The sequence below is a fragment of the Miscanthus floridulus genome, chromosome 11 (genome assembly GCF_019320115.1).
Source record: "Miscanthus floridulus cultivar M001 chromosome 11, ASM1932011v1, whole genome shotgun sequence".
NCBI lineage: Eukaryota > Viridiplantae > Streptophyta > Magnoliopsida > Poales > Poaceae > Miscanthus > Miscanthus floridulus.
This window is the reverse complement of record NC_089590.1, coordinates 61871508-61890666: the sequence shown is the minus strand read 5'-3', so window position 1 is coordinate 61890666 and position 19159 is coordinate 61871508. Positions and strand designations below refer to the sequence as shown.

At 46.1% G+C, this 19159-nt stretch overlaps 1 protein-coding gene and 1 pseudogene across 1 annotated transcript; both read left to right on the top strand.

The window, feature by feature from the left end:
* Window positions 1–2577: 2577 nt before the first annotated feature.
* Window positions 2578–7801, top strand: LOC136491285 (uncharacterized; annotated as a pseudogene).
* Window positions 7802–8470: 669 nt separating this feature from the next.
* On the top strand, window positions 8471–10216 carry LOC136492057 (uncharacterized). The gene is made up of 2 exons (XM_066488207.1): window positions 8471–8764; window positions 9248–10216. Exons 1-2 carry the CDS (start codon window positions 8471–8473, stop codon window positions 10214–10216), a joined length of 1263 nt encoding a protein of 420 aa, XP_066344304.1.
* Window positions 10217–19159: the final 8943 nt, after the last annotated feature.

Here is a 19159-nt window from a genome sequence, read left to right as displayed (position 1 = left end):
AAGGGATTAGAAAAATGATACAGGAGGATCCTTTTTCTAGATTAAATGTGATATACATGAGGATCCTTTTCTAGATTAAATGGCACTAAGGGTTTGTTTCGATATAAAGTTATAAACTTGGAGGGATTGGGAGAGAATTTAGTTCATTCCCTCTTTAGTCCACCTGTGTTGGGAGGGAATGGGTTTATCCAAAGTCCTAATGGTGTCCAAATCTAAGTGGGCTGCAGATTTGCTTGATGAAGTCGTTGTTTCTTTTCCATGGTTTGTTTGTAGCGAGAAATAGCTCTTTGGTAGATACAGCGCTAATTGGCAATTACCAAATTGTTACTATTTCCTTGGATAGCTGTGCTATCTTTTAACACATAGAGACCAATTGTTACATAGAGCTCGTGGTTGTCCGTGTTCACCCATGGCCACCGACCACATCTGATCGCGGCGCCGCCTTCAGAGACGACGCACGAGGAAGCGTCGCACACCACGCCGGCGGTCAGCCCGTCATGGATGAGGCACAATAGCTTCCCACGCCGCTAGAGCCCATGCGCCGCCACTGGCCTCACCCGCGCCGGCATCTTGCGCTGCTGGTCTTGGACGGACGAGTGGGGGCTGGCAGACGGCGTAGACCAGGGCCTGAGCGGCCAGGCTGCACGGACGAGGAGGCGAGCCGTGCGGCCGTAAGAGAAGGCGAGTGGGCCGTGCGTCAAAGCGGATAGAAGGCAAGCGAGTGAGTCGGGCGGCGGTTGGGAGCCAATTATATTATTGTCTTCGTTTTCAATTCTAACTACATGGATGCTCTTGTTTTTTTTTTTACTTTGTATTTGTGTATTTATTCTAGTTGTTTTTTTAATCCTCCAATTCCACCCGAAGGGGACTTAACGGTGTAAAGTGAAGCCTAAAAGACACAGGCATAAATGACCCAATAATTAATATGATTTTTTATTTACAGATTTATTGTGTATATATTATACAAATGACAACACATTTTTTTATAAATACCCAAATGTAATATTTTTGCACAGATGTCCAAATTTGATATTTTGCAAACATCACATGATACAAGTTAATAAAGAAAGATATCCAGATTGCATCTAAGCACAAATCACATCAAGTGAATAGCCTATATGGTTTTGATGGCTAGAGGGGAACGAGAAGGGGGTTGTTGAATAACTTATTAAGAATCTCTATAAAAACACTAGAGCAAAGTGGTTAGAATAAAATATGATTCCTAATAGCAACAATTTTACCTAGCTCTAATTCACCTAATATAAATATCATGTGTAAGCCTCTTAAGGACATTTAGATCATTTTACACAAACTAAAAAAATTAGTACCGTCATTGCTTGCCACTCATATTTAGTCAACAAATCAACAAATAAGCTATAATCTTCTATAACTAAAAAGAACAAAGTGTGGACATTTTTTGGTACGATATTTATTTTGGTTCGTCCGTCTGCCCACGCCTGCGATCCCACGACATCTCCTTGATTGAATATTGCCTGTCATATGATAAAGGAATCACAGCAAAATAGAAAATAGAAAATTATTGTGCTATCCATATACACATTGCATGCTTCCTTGATTGAATATTGCCTATCATGTGATAGAGGAATCACAGCAAAATAGGAAGTAGAAAATTATTGTGCTATCCATATACACATTGCATGTTTGCATGCACCAGCATACATGGCAACAAGCAAAAGGAAAGAGAATTAACACAGAAGGAAAGAGAATTAAGACAAAAGGAAACCTCTTTGCATTTCTGAGAACCTTGCCAAATCTGCCTACATTTAATTACTTCCCCTCTTTGCATTTGCAAAAGGAACAACTTTTTCCTCCTTTCATTTGGTTTCACACTCACGTGTTCCATCTGCCTCGGTCTCCTCCCTGCTCGTCGCTCCCCTTACGATCGCGACATCGCTCCCCTCCCCTCCGTGACTCCTCGCTTGGAATTTTTTAGACGGATGGAGTATTTCACTCTTTCTAGCGTCAATGGAACTTTTTATCAACTCTCTCATGGACAAGTTTGATAATACGAATTTATTGATTAATTTTGTGTTCAGTGAAATCACAATGGAACATATGCAAAATAATGAAGGTCGTGCACTATTTGAAGACTTGACAAACATCATCAATGGAGGTAATTGTTTATACTCATGTCCATAGACGCATTCACTTGTATTATTTATGGTAATTAAGCAAATATTTATCAACTTATTTTGAAACAGGTGACCATACAACATCAAATTCACAAGCGCAAATAGATGAACGTGCGTAGCGTAAAAGAGAAAGAGAAAAAGCACGACATGCATCAATGACTCAAGAAGAAAGGGATGAAAAAAATAAAAAACTTAGGGAAAAGTATCATCAGACAAAGAAAAACACGGATGCCATCAAGCTAAAAAGGGAAAGGGAAAATGCACGATTGGTGGCAATGACTCAGGAAGAAAGAAATAAAAAAATAGAAAGCATCGTGAACGATATCATCAGGAAAAGCAAGTAAATCTGATTTTGCTTTTCTGAATTTAGTGTTGCCATTTTTAGTTTATTTAATATATAGTGAATGCCATGTGGTACCAGTTGGAGTTGATTAGACCACGGAAAGCATTGATGTCTATGAAGATAGTGACCGGCTACATCGAAACAACTCATACAATCCCATGAAGATTGATAAAGATAACACATGTACCATTTTGGTTTTTTTCCTAAATACTAATTTTTTTTCTTGTGATTGTATGATGCCGAGGCCAAGGTTAATATCATGTTATTATATATATGTAGATGAATACTCTGATAAATGTATAGATCAAAGTGGCATGATTGACATGACTGATGCATCATCTGATCTAAACCTAGGTACATTGTTTTTTTCATTAATGTTATCTATTTGAGAAGAAAAAGTAGTGGGCAACCCAATTGTGGTTCATGACACGGTAATAATAAATTAATATTCTTACAATATGTGCCCTTCTGTATTTTATTTGAGACCGTACTTTTCTATTATATATAGGTGTTGTAAATGCATCCAGTTCCATCGATAATATTGTCGCGTGTCTAAAAGAGCGTAAGCGTGAGCTAGATAGAGCACGAAGGGCTGCAATGTCTCCTGAACAAAAGGCGCTTTTAAATAAGAGACGGCGTGACTTGTATGTATAGAAAAATGCTACAAAAAACTACAAATGACTCCACAAGAGAAGGAGTTAAAACAAAAATAGAGCAAGAAAAAATATAATAGGATGGTGAGAGAACACCGAGCAAACAATTTGCATCCAGACTCAATAGCCATGGAGAGCCCTCATTTTAACCCTCAGTTTATTTTCCCTTCTTCACCTCAATCGCATGAAGCGTCTTCACATGAGATGGAAATACGTGAATTGAGGGGGCACGCCTGTTAATGTCGCGCCGATTGTAGCTCAAAATCTAGAAGTCCAGACCCCTAAAGTAGTTGCGACACAGACCATACATAGGCAACGAGTGATCACTGGAGAGAGAAATGCCCTTCTATCCTGTCACAATCGGGCTTTTGAAGCAAACATTGGAAGAAGTGCTAGAGGGTGTGCGGATAGAAAGTGCAATGATTCGAACGACCCAACTCAATCGAGTGTGGTTTACAACGGTAATTAGCCTTGATCAGTATATATTGTCTATACTTTCACCTTCGCTCTTCTATTCTAAAAACTCATACATTTTGTTACTATAGGTGGTGTCACCCAGGAAACTCTAGTTTCACCACCTAATAATTGCACAGGTACACAGACACAACCGTCTGTAGTTGACGGTACCTCTTCAATGCCTCCAAACGGTGCACAAGCTCATACGCCAGACTCTATGGTCGAGGATGATATTTTCTTTATTAAATTTATCCTTTTTTGTATGCCATTATGTTTCTCTCATCATATATGTGGCCATGTTGCACAGACTATGATGAGGATGTCATATTTGAGGAGGACGAGGAAGAGGATGAGGCATACTTTTTCGCCGGACAAGGTACATCATGTAATAGTCAAAACATTCTTTCATAAACTTTCTTTCAACGCGTAACACATCAACATTTTGTCAGAAGACGATGAGGAGGGACCGACTTGAGCACATTCTCGACATGGATGAGGAAGAGAACAATGAGCCTAATGTCTCGGATCCATATGATAGAGTTTACGCTAATGTCCCGTTAGAGTCACACATGCTACTGTCGGTGCCGAACTGCGAGCACTGCAACGCAAAGAAATTAGAGGGTGAACCATCTAGATTTTGTTGTTGGGGTGGAAAGATTCATCTTTCAACTCCTGAGACACCACCAGAGCTCATGAGGTTGTGGTCAAGCTCGGACACTGATGCTAGGCACTTTCGTGCAAACATCAGATATTTCAATGGCCACTTCTCTTTCACTTCTCTGTACTGCCACCTAGATCGTGTGACCACTAACATGCGAATCGCGGTGTCTACACATTCCATGCCCATGGCCAGATTTACCATAATATACGATCATTTGGTAAAGAGGATGGTGTCGAAAAGAGACACCTCGAGCTTTATTTTTATGACGACGATCCGTCCCTCGAGCATCAGATGAGCAAGTGTCGTGAGCAATGCACCCAAAAAGATAGAGAAGTTATAGAGCAATTGGTTAGTATCTTTAATGGGAATCCCTACTCTCAGCAACTAAGGAGTATGGGACACGTTGAAAACCTCGAGGATTACCGGGTCGAGTTGAACCTTGACCAGCGGCTTGACCAGAGAACATATAATGTGCCATTGACATCAGAGGTGGCCACCGTCTGGGTTGAGGGGAGTGAGCGTCACGTCCAATTCGAGCATAGTGTTCTCCTACAAGGGAAGGATTGGTCTATACATGGCATCCGCTCATATAATGCATGCTATGACCCACTGTCATACCCGGTGTTCTTTCTAATGGGTGAGCTCGGGTGGCACAACTGCATTCCAAAAGTGGGTGTGACTATGGCTCAAGTTGATCGAGCTTGAGCAATTCGCAAAAAGCGTGCTGAGAATGGTGACGATGATGATGGAGGTAATTTGAACTCTTTTCAATAATGCAATATAAACTCTTTTCTGTTAACATGTGATACTAATTCGAACAATGTCTCCCTATAGAACCTATTTCGAATACATGTGTCTCCGTGCACGACTACTACTGCTACAAGTTCCAGATACGACTAGGGATATTTAATCCAATACTCTATGGCCGACGTCTTTTCCAGCAGTTCATCGTCGACACCTACATCAAGATTGAGAGCTCATGTTTAGACTACATGAGGAACAATCAGGATACTTTGAGGGCTGATCTATACCAAGGCCTGGTGAAGGGTTGAGATGGCAGACTAGAGGGGGGGTGAATAATCTTTTCTAAAATTAATCGTGTTGGCTAACCGAAACAAGTGCGGAATTATAACTATCGGTCTAGCCAAGACTACACCCCTCTATCTATGTTCACTAGCACCTTGCAAAGATAACAATTATGCAACAAAGGTGCCGGGCTAGTTAGAGCTCTCCTAAACAATTCTAGGAGCAAGGTCACACAAACCTATGCCACTAGTACTTTAAGCAACAAAGGAGCTCCTACACATGCTAGTAAGCAAAAGCACAAAGCTAACGATGCTCACTAGCAATGCTCAATAACAAGGCAACCAATGCCTAATTAGAGAGCGCAAATACTTAGCTACACAAACTAAGCAATGTGACTAACAAGGTTACTAAAACCAAATTAGCCACGCAAGGGAGCTACTTCTATGCTACACAAGCAAGAAGGTAATTAGCAAGCTACACAAGCTATCTAATTACAAGAGCAACTACACAAGCTTAATATGTATAAAAGTAATTGCAAGCTTGTGCAATGGGGATGCAAACCAACGGGAAGAACAAGGTTGACACGATGATTTTTCTCTCGAGGTTCACGTGTTTGCCAACACGCTAGTCCCCGTTGTGTCGACCGCTCACTTGGTGGTTCAGCGGCTAATTAGCATCACCCACTAAGCCCGCACGTCGGGCGCCGCAAGAACCTACCCCTTGAGTGAGGGTAGCTCAATGACACGCTTTACTAAAGTTGCTCTTCGCGACTCCCACGGGGCGAGCACAATGCCCCTCACAAGCACTTCTCCGAAGCGCCGCACAAGCTTCTTACGCGCTTCGACGGAGACCACCACCAAGCCATCTAGGAGGTGGCAACCTCCAAGAGTAACAAGCACCACCGGCTTGCAACTCGATCACCTAGTGCCACTCGATGCAACCTCACGATGCAATCGCACTAGAATCGCTCACTCACACAATCGAATGATCACTATCAAGTATATGTGTGATGGAGGGTTTCTAAGCACTCTCAAGCATGGACACAAAGTCCCCCAAGGTGCTCTGCACCAGCCATGGCCGAAGGCCACTTCTATTTATAGCCCCAAGGGCTAAACTAGCCGTTACCCCTTCACTGGGCAACGGTCGGGCCGACCGGATGCTCCGGTCGAGTTGATCGGACGCTGAACCTCAGCGTCCGGTCGCCCGCAGACGGCCACGTGTCCTGGTTCCAATGGTCACTTGACCTGATCGGACGCAGCAGCTTTTAACTGACCAGACGCTGAACCCCTAGCGTCCGGTCGTTTCCAGTAAGGTACTGACCTCGACCGGACGCGTCCGGTCACACTTGATTGGACGCAACCAGTGTCCGGTCACACTCCAGCTTCTACGTCATCGTACGTCAGCCTGACCAGACGTAGCCTGCCAGCGTCCGGTGCATTCAGATCCAACGTCCGGTCAGTTGACCGACGCCAGCATCTTCGCGACCAACTCATTTTCACTTCTAACTTCTTCACCCTTGCTCCAATGTGCTAACCACTAAGAATTTTGCATCCGGCGCAATAGAAAATAGACATTTCATTTTCCTGAAACCCATCTCACCCCTGCAAACACCACCTCCTTTGTAAATGTGCCAACACCACCAAGTGTACACCACCATGTGTATGTGTGTTAGCATTTTCACAATCATTTCCCAAAGGATGTTAGCCACTTAACTTGCCACGCCACTCGATCCTAGCGACAATGCAAAGTTAGATCACTCGAGTGGCACTAGATGACCGATATGCAAACAAGTTTGCCCCTCTTGATAGTACGGCCATCTATCCTAAACCCGGTCATAAACTTCTCTACACACCTATGAGCGGTGAAATGAAATGCCCTAGGTTATACCTTTGCCTTGCGCATTCCATTCCATCTCCTCCAATGTCGATGCAACACATGCACCAACACGATCAACAATGATATGATCCATTTCATATCATCACATGATTATATTGGTTCATCGATCTTGACTCTACTTGCTCTTCACCGTTGCCATCGTCCATCGGCGCCAAGTCTTGCTCAAGCTTTATCGCCACGCGGTCTATCACTCCAAAGCCTTTGACTTGCCCTTCACGCTTGCAACCGGTCCATCAAGCCAAGTCTTGTCTTGATCTTCTCCACCTTGATCACATGATTCAATGTCATGTCTCATGTGCATTTAAGCTCCTTCATCATCACATGTGTGAGCTTCGCAACATTTCCAAGCCATTTTCACCTTCATGGCATATGTTGCTCACACACATGTACCTGTGGACTAATCACCTGTGTATCTCACATAAACACAATTAGTCCACCTAAGTTGTCACTCAATTACCAAAACCAAACAAGGACCTTTCACCTGGTGGACAGCATGCATTCGGGTGACGGATCTGCTGAGAATGTCGAAAGGCGTACTGTCCTGTCTTCGTCATTCATTGGAGGACCCCGTGATATGAGGCGTTGATACATGGATGCAATGGCTCTGGTGTGAAAGTATGGTAAACCTGGTATCTTCCTCACAATGACGTGCAACCCTAACTGGGATGAGATCAAGAATGAACTTTATCCAGGCCAGACACCACAAGACCGCCCATATCTCATCACATGGGTCTTTAGAGCAAAGTTAGAGGCGATGAGGAAAATGTTGATGGAGAAAGACATACTTGGAAAGGTGAAGGCCTATGTATATGTAGTGGAGTTCTAGAAGAGGGGCTTGCCGCATGCACACTTCTTGCTGATAATGGAACGGAAGTACAAGCTCACATGTCCCGAGCAATATGACATGATTATCAGTGCAGAGCTACCAAACAAGAAGAAGTACCCTGAGCTCTACAAGATGGTGATGAAGCATATGATGCATGGTCCCTACGGGACGCTAAACCCATACTGTCCATGCACGGTGGGCCGTGGGTCATGCAAGAACCGTTACCCACGTCCATTCTGTGAGGCAATGTCACAGGAAAAGGATTTGTACCCCATCTATCGGCGATGCAATGATGGCCGCACACTAAAAGTTTGAGGCCATTACCTAGACAATCAATGGGTCGTGCCTTACAACCCTTGCCTGCTACGTACCTTCAACTACCATATCAATGTTGAGGCCTATGGGAGCATTAAATCAGTAAAGTATCTATTCAAATACATATACAAGGGACATGACATGGCATCGGTGGTGATGAGGGAGACTGACAAAGCAGACGAGAAAGGGAACATTGATGAGATCAAGCAGTATAGAAATGCCCGGTGGGTGACGCTTCCAGAAGCACTATGGAGGATATATGGCTTTGACTTGAGCAAGAACCATCCACCAGTACAGCAGCTACAGCTTCATCTACCCGACATGCACATGGTGGCATTTCATAAACGGGATAAGGTCGAACGGATCGTTAATAGGCCAGGTGTAGAAGAGTCAATGTTGACAGCATACTTCGATGCAAAGAGGCATCATGAGGAAGTCGGTGGAATCTTGTATCGGGACTTCCCGGAGTATTTTACCTAGCAGTCTGATGGTAAGTTCTGGCAGAAAAGGAAAAACTCCATTTTTCAAGTTGGAAGAGTCATCTTAGCTCATCCTGCTGAGGGAGAACGTTACTTTCTTTGTGTTCTCTTGAACAATGTTGCTGGTGCTACATCATACGAACATCTGAGGACGGTTGATGGCGTGCTACTACCTTCATTCCATGAAGCTACAGAAAGGAGGGGTCTAATCGAAGAAGACAATACACTAGATGAATGTCTAACTGAAGCTACTTTATTCTAGATGCCTTCCTCTCTACGGAGGCTATTTGCAACAATATTGGTATTCTACGAGTCGCATGATGTGATGGGGTTGTGGAAAAAACACTACGATGCAATGTCAGAGGACTACAACTGCAATCATCCATCCCTAGATCTAGTGCAACAAATGGTTTTGATATACATTAAAAACATGTTGCAGTCTATGGGGAAGGACATAAGGTCATTTCCTCTTCCAGATATTGATCACTCATACGACGATGCCAACCATATTCCTCGTGAGATATTTGAGGAAGCTAGTGTCGAGCAGAATCCCGAAGATGTGCTATTGTGTGACTCACTCAACGCCGAGCAAAGGTCTGCCTATGATGAGATAATGGCCGTTGTCTATAGCAAACAAGGCGGGTTGTTCTTTGTGGATAGACCTAGCGGGATGGGAAAGACATTTTTGTATAGGGCACTTCTCGCAAAACTACGCAGCCGGGATAAGCTTGTCGTGGCTAAAGCTACATCTGGAGTCACAGCAGCCATAATGCCAGGCGGGAGGACGACCCACTCGTATTTCAAGATACCCCTCACTCTTCAAGAGGGCGGTTGTTGTAGCTTCACGAAACAGAGTGGTACTGCCAAGTTGCTGCAGCAAGCAGCTCTCATAATTTGGGACGAGGCATCTATGACAAAGAGGCAAAATGTGGAAGCACTAGACAACAACCTACAGGATATAATGGGTCGGTCAAACCTACTGTTTGGTGGAAAGACTGTTGTCCTTGGTGGGGATTTCAGACAGGTCCTCCCTATTGTGCGAAAAGGATCCAGATCTCAAATAGTCGGTGCTTCTCTACGAAGGTCATATCTTTGGGAATCCATGCTCCACCTAAAGCTTGTCCGCAACATGAGGGCTCAGAGTGACCCATGGTTTGCAGATTATCTATTACGCATTGGTGGTGGAATGGAAGAGGTTAACGGAGATGGCAATGTATGTATTCCAAACGAGATTTGTGTCCTGTACACTGGAGATGCCGAGAAAGATCTTCATACATTGATTGACATCATCTTTCCATATCTAAATGCAAACATGGCGGACAAAGACTACATCACCACCAGAGCGATTTTATCTACACGTAACGATTGGGTGGACATGATCAATATGAAAATGATTGATATGTTCTAGGGCGGCGAGACGGTGTATCACAGTTTTGACTCTACGGTAGATGATTGAAAGGATCTAACAAAGCCTAGAGGGGGGGGTGAATAGGCGTATCTAAAGATTTACTGCAAATGCTAAGTTCAGATCTGTCAGCCACTGTCGGAAGTCCCGATGTTTGGGTCGGAACTCCCGACGTTGTCAGAAGTTCCGACGCAAACGTCAGCAGTTCGACGCCTACGTGAACTACAAAAGCAGTGCCAAATTTAACTTTGCGGATAAATAAACTTACAACCTCACTTCCTAGTGGTTTGGTGAAGATGTTGGGTCACTCCCTTGACGCCGTAATGCCTCCAAACCGTAGATCGAGTCCAAACCCTAAAATGGAGATTTTGGAGACAAAGAGATAAACACATACAAGTAATCTCAAGCAATCACAACAACAACAAGCACGCGGGACACAAGGATTTATCCTGAGGTTTGGCAACCCCACAAAGGAGCTCCTACGTCCTCGTTGTTGAGGTGACCACTAAGGTCGGAGTCTTTTCCACCTCCTTGCCTCTCTCAAAGCGACCACAAAGGTCACTTGAGCTTTCCACTAAGAAATCGAAGGGTGATACAAACTTCCCAAGGCTCTTCCACAAGATGGAAGCTCTTGGGCAACGCCTAGCCGGCTAGGGGCAAAGCCCCAAGAGTAAAAGACGCAAACACAATCGGCTCGACGAAGAAATCAAGTGCTCAAGCTTTCCAAAGTGATGCTCTCACTTAATCCACTCTCCTTTTACTCAAAAACTAAGGAAATCGAAGATTGGAGCAAAGGGGAAGGAGAGGGGTGCTTTAGTTGCTTGGGAGCTGTTCAGCACGAAGTGAGTCAACTATGAAATGAGTCCGTAACGGTTAGAAGAGAAGAGAGGAGTATTTATACTCCAAGTGAAAATCCAACCGTTCAGATCTACGTCGGGAGTCCCGACGCAGATCCCGGGACTTCCGACGAAAGCAGAAAATACTGTTCCCAAAGGGTCAGAAGTCCACGGGTCACCTTCCTCACCATCGTCGTCGTCTTCATCATCTTCTTCCTCTTGATATTCCTCATCCTCTTCAGTTGCTTTCCCCTTGCCATGCGGGCGAGAAGAAGCATCATCTTCGTACGCCGCACAAGCCTCAGCATATAAAGCCAACGGATCATGAGGAGGCACAAATGGCGGCGGAGGGGAAGATACAATGCCTGCTTGCTATTCCAACCGATATAGCCTCTCTTGCATGTTGTTCTCACGCTGAGCACTAGCACAACACTATCCAAACATGTAGGTCAGTAGAAACTTGAACTTGTTGGGCTTCTTTCTGGAGGAGGACGAAGACAGGGGCTCATCGCTGGATGAGCGAGCAGCAGCAGCAGCAGTGGTGGCAGCACCATGGCGAGAGCGAGAAGCCGATGGACCTTTCCCTTTAGCTTGGGCTGCCCCAGCTTGTTCTTTGAGTTCTCTAGCGGTAACGATAGAGGTCTTGTTGGATATCTTGAGGAGCTTATGCTGAGAGTCATAGGGAAAACGGATGCCGGATACTTGCTCTATGATATGCATGATGTACGGAGCATAGGGAAGATGCTTTACCGGATCCTCAGTAGCATCATGGATCTTGTTCCAAATGTATCGACTGATGGAGAACTTCTCAAACTTATCTCCAAATCTCTGAAGCACCTTCTGTGAATCATCACGAAGGAAGGTGGAGTCACCTACCTTCGGATACAATATCTGTCTTAGGATGTTGTTCAGAACATAATAATATGGCTTCAGAAATGTGGTCTGTCCATCAGCTCGGTGGCCCTCAAGATACATGTGTTGATATTCCTCCAAAGCAAGATCCTCATACTCAGTCAACTCATTGGCATTCCGGTCGCTGTGACCCAAACCTAGAAGGCGAGAGAAATTGACGAAGTCCACCTTATAGTGCTTGCCTTCAGTATGAATAATGTCCACAGCACCGGTCTGGTCTCTCTCATGATGATAAGAAGCATAAAACTGACAAATCAGCTCGTTGTTCCAATTCTTCCGAAACTGTAGCAGGTAGTACAGCCCCATTGATTTTATATCCCGAACCATCTGCTCCAGCTCGGGTTCCTTGTACTTGCTAAGAGAATATGCATCAATGCACTTCATCTGAAGGACAGGTGGCTCCTTCTTCTTCAAAAACTTCCGATAAAGAATGGAATCATAGAAATCATAATGGAAGGGGTGCCAGAAATGATACTCAAGGCAGAGATCTTTCTCATCTTCTGCATACAGGTTCCTTCCTCTATTGTACCGGATGTCCTTGACTCGGTGCTGATAATCCACTAGAAGGGGAGGAGTCCATCCACCAGCCGGATTCGGAGCCATGGATGGCTCCCTCATGATCGGCGACACCTTGGTGAATGGAATGAGCTGACAAGTCCCCGACGGACCACGAGACAGGGTGCGAGGCGGTGGAACAGCAAGGGTGCGTCCGGCACGGTCCAACGCTTCTTCTTCTTCATCAACCATCGGCTCAGCCCCAATAGGAGCAGGAGCAGGAGGAGGGGCAGCAGCTGATGACCCCTGGTTGCCACGGCCACGGCCACAGGAACCACCAGCACCACCACGCGAGTAAGACGCCTTGGTGCGGCCAGGCAGCTTGGGAACAGCGGCACGATCTTGAGTCTTCTTGGAACGCTTTTCCCGATGGCACGAGGGACTACTACCACCTTCCATGACTGCGTAGAACACAAAATGGAACTAAGAAACAATACAAGGAGAGGTGAACGAACATCGAGAAGTGAAGAAACAGGAATGGAGTGGTCACCATAGGGTCGGTAGTCCCAGCCAAAGTTGGGACTTCCGACAGCTGGGAGTTCCGGCGTACGTCGGGACTTCCGACGGTCGGAACTCCCGACGGTCACCGGGACTTCCGGCGCACACGGTGACCATCCCATTCATGGGGCTTCAAACCACAACACACATCCAAACAAGGGAGATAGAGGAGTAGAGAGGAAGAAAGAATAGAGGCAAAACAAAAGGTACATTGGATTTAGGGTTAGAACACCAAGGTAGTACCTTGAAACGAGAACGGAAGAGATGTAGAGAACCAAATCGTAGTCGTTGATGAACAAATCCACGGGCACAATCTCCTCCACCAATGGAATCTCCTCCACACCAATGACAAGAACACCCCAATCCGAAGAAAACGAGGGCACGGGCAGTGGAAGGGAGGGAGGGAGGGAGGGAGGGCGGTCGGCACTACCGGCAAGACCTCCGGCGGCGGTGGAAGAAAGAAGGAGGCCGGAGGACGAGGTGGGGCTGCGGTGGGAGGGGAGGGCGCGATGGGGCGGCGCGAGGAGGAGCCAAGGCGGCATCGGCGTCGGTAGAGGAAGAGAAACTGCAGTAAAACAAATAGGACAGGGCCGGTTAAAAGGGAGTTGGGTAACGGATCGGCGCAGTCAGATCTGCGTCGGAACTCCCGGCGTACGCCGAGACTTCCGGCAGTCGGGACTTCCGGCGTGAGCCGGGACTCCCGGCCATCGGGACTTTCGATGAATGTCGGGACTTCCGACGCAGGGAAACAGAAAAACACCTTAATCTGCACTCGCTCTGCTATGTGGGGCAAAAATACGATGGACACTCATATTTTCACCGGTGACTAGATTTCATTCATCCAATACAAAACAATAGTCACTCATGAAAATTACAAAGTAGTTTTTGAAAGTGGCACACAATGTTTTTACAATCCTTTTCTCCTAACTAGATCAAACAAAATTTGTGTGCAAGGGATCAAGCCACGTTACGAGAATCAATGATATTTAGTTCACTCCTCAAAGCACAAAATCTAGACTCATCTAGGGGCTTTGTGAAGATATCGGCTAATTGTTTTTCGGTGCTCACATGATGAATGGCGATATCTCCTTTGGCTTCGTGGTCTCTCAAAAAATGATGCCGGATGTCTATGTGCTTTGTTCGAGAGTGGTTTACGGGGTTGTTTGCCAACTTAATGGCACTCTCGTTGTCACACAAAAGTGGAATCTTGGTTAACTCACATCCAGAGTCCTTTAGTGTTTGCTTCATCCAAAGTAGTTGGGCACAACAAGTGCCGGCTGCCACATACTCGGCTTTGGCGGTGGACAAAGCAACGGAATTTTGCTTCTTAGAGCTCCAAGACACCAAGGAACGACCAATAAATTGGCAAGTTCCGGTAGTACTCTTTCGGGTTACTTTGCAACCGGCATAATCTGAATCGGAATAGCCAAGTAACTCAAAAGTGGAGCCCTTAGGATACCACAAGCCAAGATTAGGAGTGTGCACTAAATACAAAAAAATTCTCTTAACGGCCATCAAATGACATTCTTTCGGATTAGCTTAAAATCTTGCACACATGCACACGCTAAGCATAATATCAGGCCTAGATGCACAAAGGTAAAGGAGTGATCCAATCATGGAGCGATATACCTTTTGATCAACGTCCTTTCCTCCTTGATCAAGATCAAGATGTCCATTGGTTGGCATGGGTGTCTTGATGGGCTTGGCCTTGTCCAAGTTAAACTTGTTCAACATGTCATTGGTGTACTTGGTTTGACTTATGAACGTGCCATCCTTGAGTTGCTTGATTTGAAATCCAAGAAAGAACTTCAACTCTCCCATCATGAACATCTCGAACCTATTTGTCATAATCCTACTAAATTCCTCACAAAAAGCCACATTAGTACTACCAAATATTATGTCATCGACATATATTTGGCAAACAAAGATATCATTATTGACTTTGCGAGTAAACAAAGTAGCATCGGCCTTTCCTATCTCAAAACCTTGTTTGAGTAGGAAATCCTTTAAACAATCATACTAAGCTCTAGGGGCTTGTTTGAGCCCATAGAGCGCCTTGTCGAGCTTGTAGACGTGGTTTGGATACTTGGGGTCTTCAAAGCCCGGTGGTTGCTCTACATACACCAACTCGGATAGGGGGCCATTGAGAAATGCACTCTTCACGTCCATTTGATATAACTTGAAATCATGATGGGCGGCATAGGCAAGTAGAATACGAATTGATTCTAGCCTAGCCACCAGTGCATAGGTCTCCCCAAAATCCAAGCCTTCAATTTGAGTGAATCCTTGAGCCACCAACCTTGCCTTGTTCCTAGTTACCACGCCATGCTCATCTTGCTTGTTGCGAAAAACCCACTTGGTTCCAATCACATTTTGCTTGGGTCATTCCACCAAGGACCAGACTTCATTCCGAGTGAAGTTATTCAACTCCTCTTGCATGGCTATCATCCAATCCGGATCATCAAGTGCCTCTTCCACCCTACGAGGTTCTAAAGGAGAAACAAACGAGTAATATTCACAAAAACTTGCTAAACGGGAACGTGTAGTTACCCCTCGTCGAATGCTCCCCAATATGTTATCAATGGGATGATCCCGTTGAATGGATTGATGCACTCTAGGATGCGGCACTTGAGTTGATCTTTGGATAGGGCCATCATCATCATCATCATGGTCATGATCGATTGGAAGATCACAATCATGAGCTTGTGGAGGGTTGACCTCACTACTTTCTCCATTGTTGAGTTGTGGTTGAGCTCGCCCATTGTTGACACCATCTTCATGAGAATGACCTTGTGCTTCTTTTGATCTCCCATCTTGACTATCTCTTGTTGCGGAAGCTTCACCATGTTCATTTGATGAAACATGATGAATGGTTGGATCAAGATCATCATGCACAACATGGTCTTCATCTTCGTCTTCAACGGGCTTTACTTCACCAATAGCAAGCTTCTTGATTGCTTCATGTGGGGCTTCCTCATTACCTACATTCTCAACATTGACTTGCTCTTTTTGAGAGCCGTCGGTTTCATCAAAAGTCACGTCTACCGCAATTTCAATCAAACCGGTGGTTTTATTGAAAACACGGTATCCATGTTCGTTAGTACCATAACCAAGCATGAAACCTTCATCAACCTTTGGTGCAAACTTAGAACTTTTGGATTTCTTGTTAAGTATGAAACACTTGGATCCAAAAACTCTAAAGTAGTGCACCTTAGGCTTTTTACCAGTTAGAAGTTCATAGGCGGTCTTTTCTCTTATCTTGTGAAGATATAAGCGGTTGATGGCATGACATGCCGTGTTAACCGCTTCCGCCCAATAGTTGGTTGGAGTCTTGTACTCATCCAACATTGCTCTTGCGGCTTCTATGAGCGTTCGGTTCTTCCTCTCCACAACACCATTTTGTTGTGGAGTGTATGGAACCAAAAACTCATGCTTGATTCCTTCTACATCAAGAAACTCTTCAATGTTGGTGTTCTTGAACTCCGTCCCGTTGTCACTTCTAACTCTTTTGATTTTGACATCAAACTCATTTTGGGCTCTTTTCGCAAACTTCTTAAAGATTCCTTGGACTTCACTCTTTTCACGCAAAAAGAATACCCAAGTGAAACGAGAATAATTATCAACAATTACAAAGCCATATTTGTTACCACCAATGCTTATATAAGCGATGGGTCCAAATATGTCCATGTGAAGCAACTCCAATGGCCTTTCGGTTGTCACAACATTCTTGACGGGATGTTTAGCTCCAACTTGTTTTCTCGCTTGGCATGCGCTACAAATCCTATCTTTCTCAAAAGAAACATTTGTTAGTCCAAGGATGTGTTCGCCTTTTTGAAGTTTGGCCAAGTTCCTCATCCCAACATGGGCAAGTCGGCGATGCCATAACCAACCCATGCTAGATTTTGCCATTAAACAAGTCTTGGGATTTACTCTATTTGATGTGAAATCAACTAGATAGTGTAACAACCCAAAAATCCACACACCAAAAATTCCAACTACAAAATTTTTCTTTCTTTAAAACCCTTGAGTGATGATGTGGCATGTAGGAAACCCCTAACCTTGCACTAACTAAACCTATATGACTGGCACGAGTATCTCACCTCATCACCTAGAATTTATTTTACCACATAGCATACATCAAGTTGCATTATATTCAACATGGTGATTTGGATTTTATTTGATTTATGTGTTGATTAAATAAAAGCTAACAAATATGTGTTTATAAATAAATGAACTAATATGGAATTAATATCCCAATAAATACTTTGACCAATGTTTATCACCATGGAACATTTTATCAAAGGAGAAATAGGCCACTTTGATTTATATACATGAAAGAAGTGTAACATTTTACGAAGGGAAAGAAGAGGGAGGCAGCAACTCGACCCAGCCTGCCTCGACCGACCCAGCCTGCCAGCCCAGCATCACCGCCCGTACGTGCACGCCGCTGATGAGCCGGACCCGCCCGTCAGCCCTCACGCACCACACGCCGCCGCATCAGGACAAGTTGACAGATGGGCCCCCTCTGTCAGCCACCCAGCTACAGGATCATCTTCTTCCCCACGCCAGCCTCATCTCTCGACCGAGCCCCGACCAAAGCAGCAGACGCGGGCCCAGGTTCACGCACATCGCATGACCCGGTCCCCCACCTTAGCGCCGCGCCCACGCAACCACCCCCGCGCACGAGAGCCGTCCAATGCGCTCGGCACATCACCAGCCGTTCCGTCATCCGCCATGGGAGCTTAGAGCTCCGGCTATAAAAGCCACGACCCTCTGTTGCCCTAGCGTTCGCCCCATCGCCTCACTGCCACTTGGTGGCCAACCACTTCACCGAGCCAGAGAAAGGAGAGAAAGAAGGAAGAGAGAGGGAGAGGCGCGGAGAAGGACACCGCTGCCGGAGCAAGAAAGGAGAAGCGGAACCACGCCTCGCCGGAACCAGGAGCGTCGCCCCGATCAGCTACATCGACGTAGCTGCTCAGCACGGCACTGCATCGCCTCTACACAGCCACGACTCTCCACTGCACCGCCATCCTATCTCCCACGACACCTACGGTGAGCGCCCGATTTTTCCCTGCTCACCGCCGGACTCTGCTATTCCGGCCATGGCGCTCCACACCGTGAGTGCGTAGGCCGAGGCCATCTCCGGCCTCTGGATACACAAGCACAGCATCCACGACCACACCGTAGACCCCTCCTAGCCCCATGGACGCTGTAGCCGAGCACCCTCATGCCGCGCTCACGACGCCACCGCCATGGCGCAGCCACCACCGGCTCACTCGACCACCTCGCTAGACTGGAACGTAGCCATAAAGCATCATCGTGATGACCGGAGGATAGCTGCGTAGACCGAGACTCCGTTAGTAGGCCACAGCGCCCTGGCCAAGAGCACCGGACCTCGGCCGGAGCTCCGCCGTGCACCACCACTGCTCGTGGACTCCACCACGCCTTTTGGTCACCGTCGTTACTTCACCATGTCGTCTGCTAGCCGTCTGAACAAGGAACGAGGCACCAGGACCACTAGAACAGACCACCGAGACTCTGCTTCGCTTGCTGAGGCCACACACAGAGGCCACACGTAGAGACCGCATGTAGAGGCCACATGAAGAGGCCACATGTAGAGGCCACACGTAGAGGCCACATGTAGATGCCACATGTAGAGGCCACACGCAGAGGCCACATGCAGAGGCCACACGTAGAGGCCACATGTAGAGGCCACATGTAGAGGCCACACGCAGAGACCACACGTAGAGGCCACACGTAGAGGCCACATGTAGAGGCCACATGTAGAGGCCACACGTAGAGGCCACATGTAGAGGCCACACGTAGAGGCCACATGTAGAGGCCACACGTAGAGGCCACATGTAGAGGCCATACGTAGAGGTCATATGTAGAGGCCACATGTAGGGGCCACATGTAGAGGCCACACGCAGAGACCACACGTAGAGGCCACACGTAGAGGCCACATGTAGAGGCCACACGTAGAGGCCACATGTAGAGGCCACACGTAGAGGCCACACGTAGAGGCCACATGTAGAGGCCACAGGTAGAGGCCACATGTAGAGGCCACACGTAGAGGCCACATGTAGAGGCCACAGGTAGAGGCCACAGGTAGAGGCCACATGTAGAGGCCACACGTAGAGGTCAC

Excerpts from the sequence above, each read along its gene's own strand:
- LOC136492057 (XM_066488207.1), top strand. The coding sequence starts at position 8,471 with ATGGCATCGGTGGTGATGAGGGAGACTGACAAAGCAGACGAGAAAGGG. Across the intron at positions 8,765-9,247 it reads CAAAGAGGCATCATGAGGAA|TCTATGGGGAAGGACATAAG; the intron begins GTCGGTGGAATC and ends AACATGTTGCAG.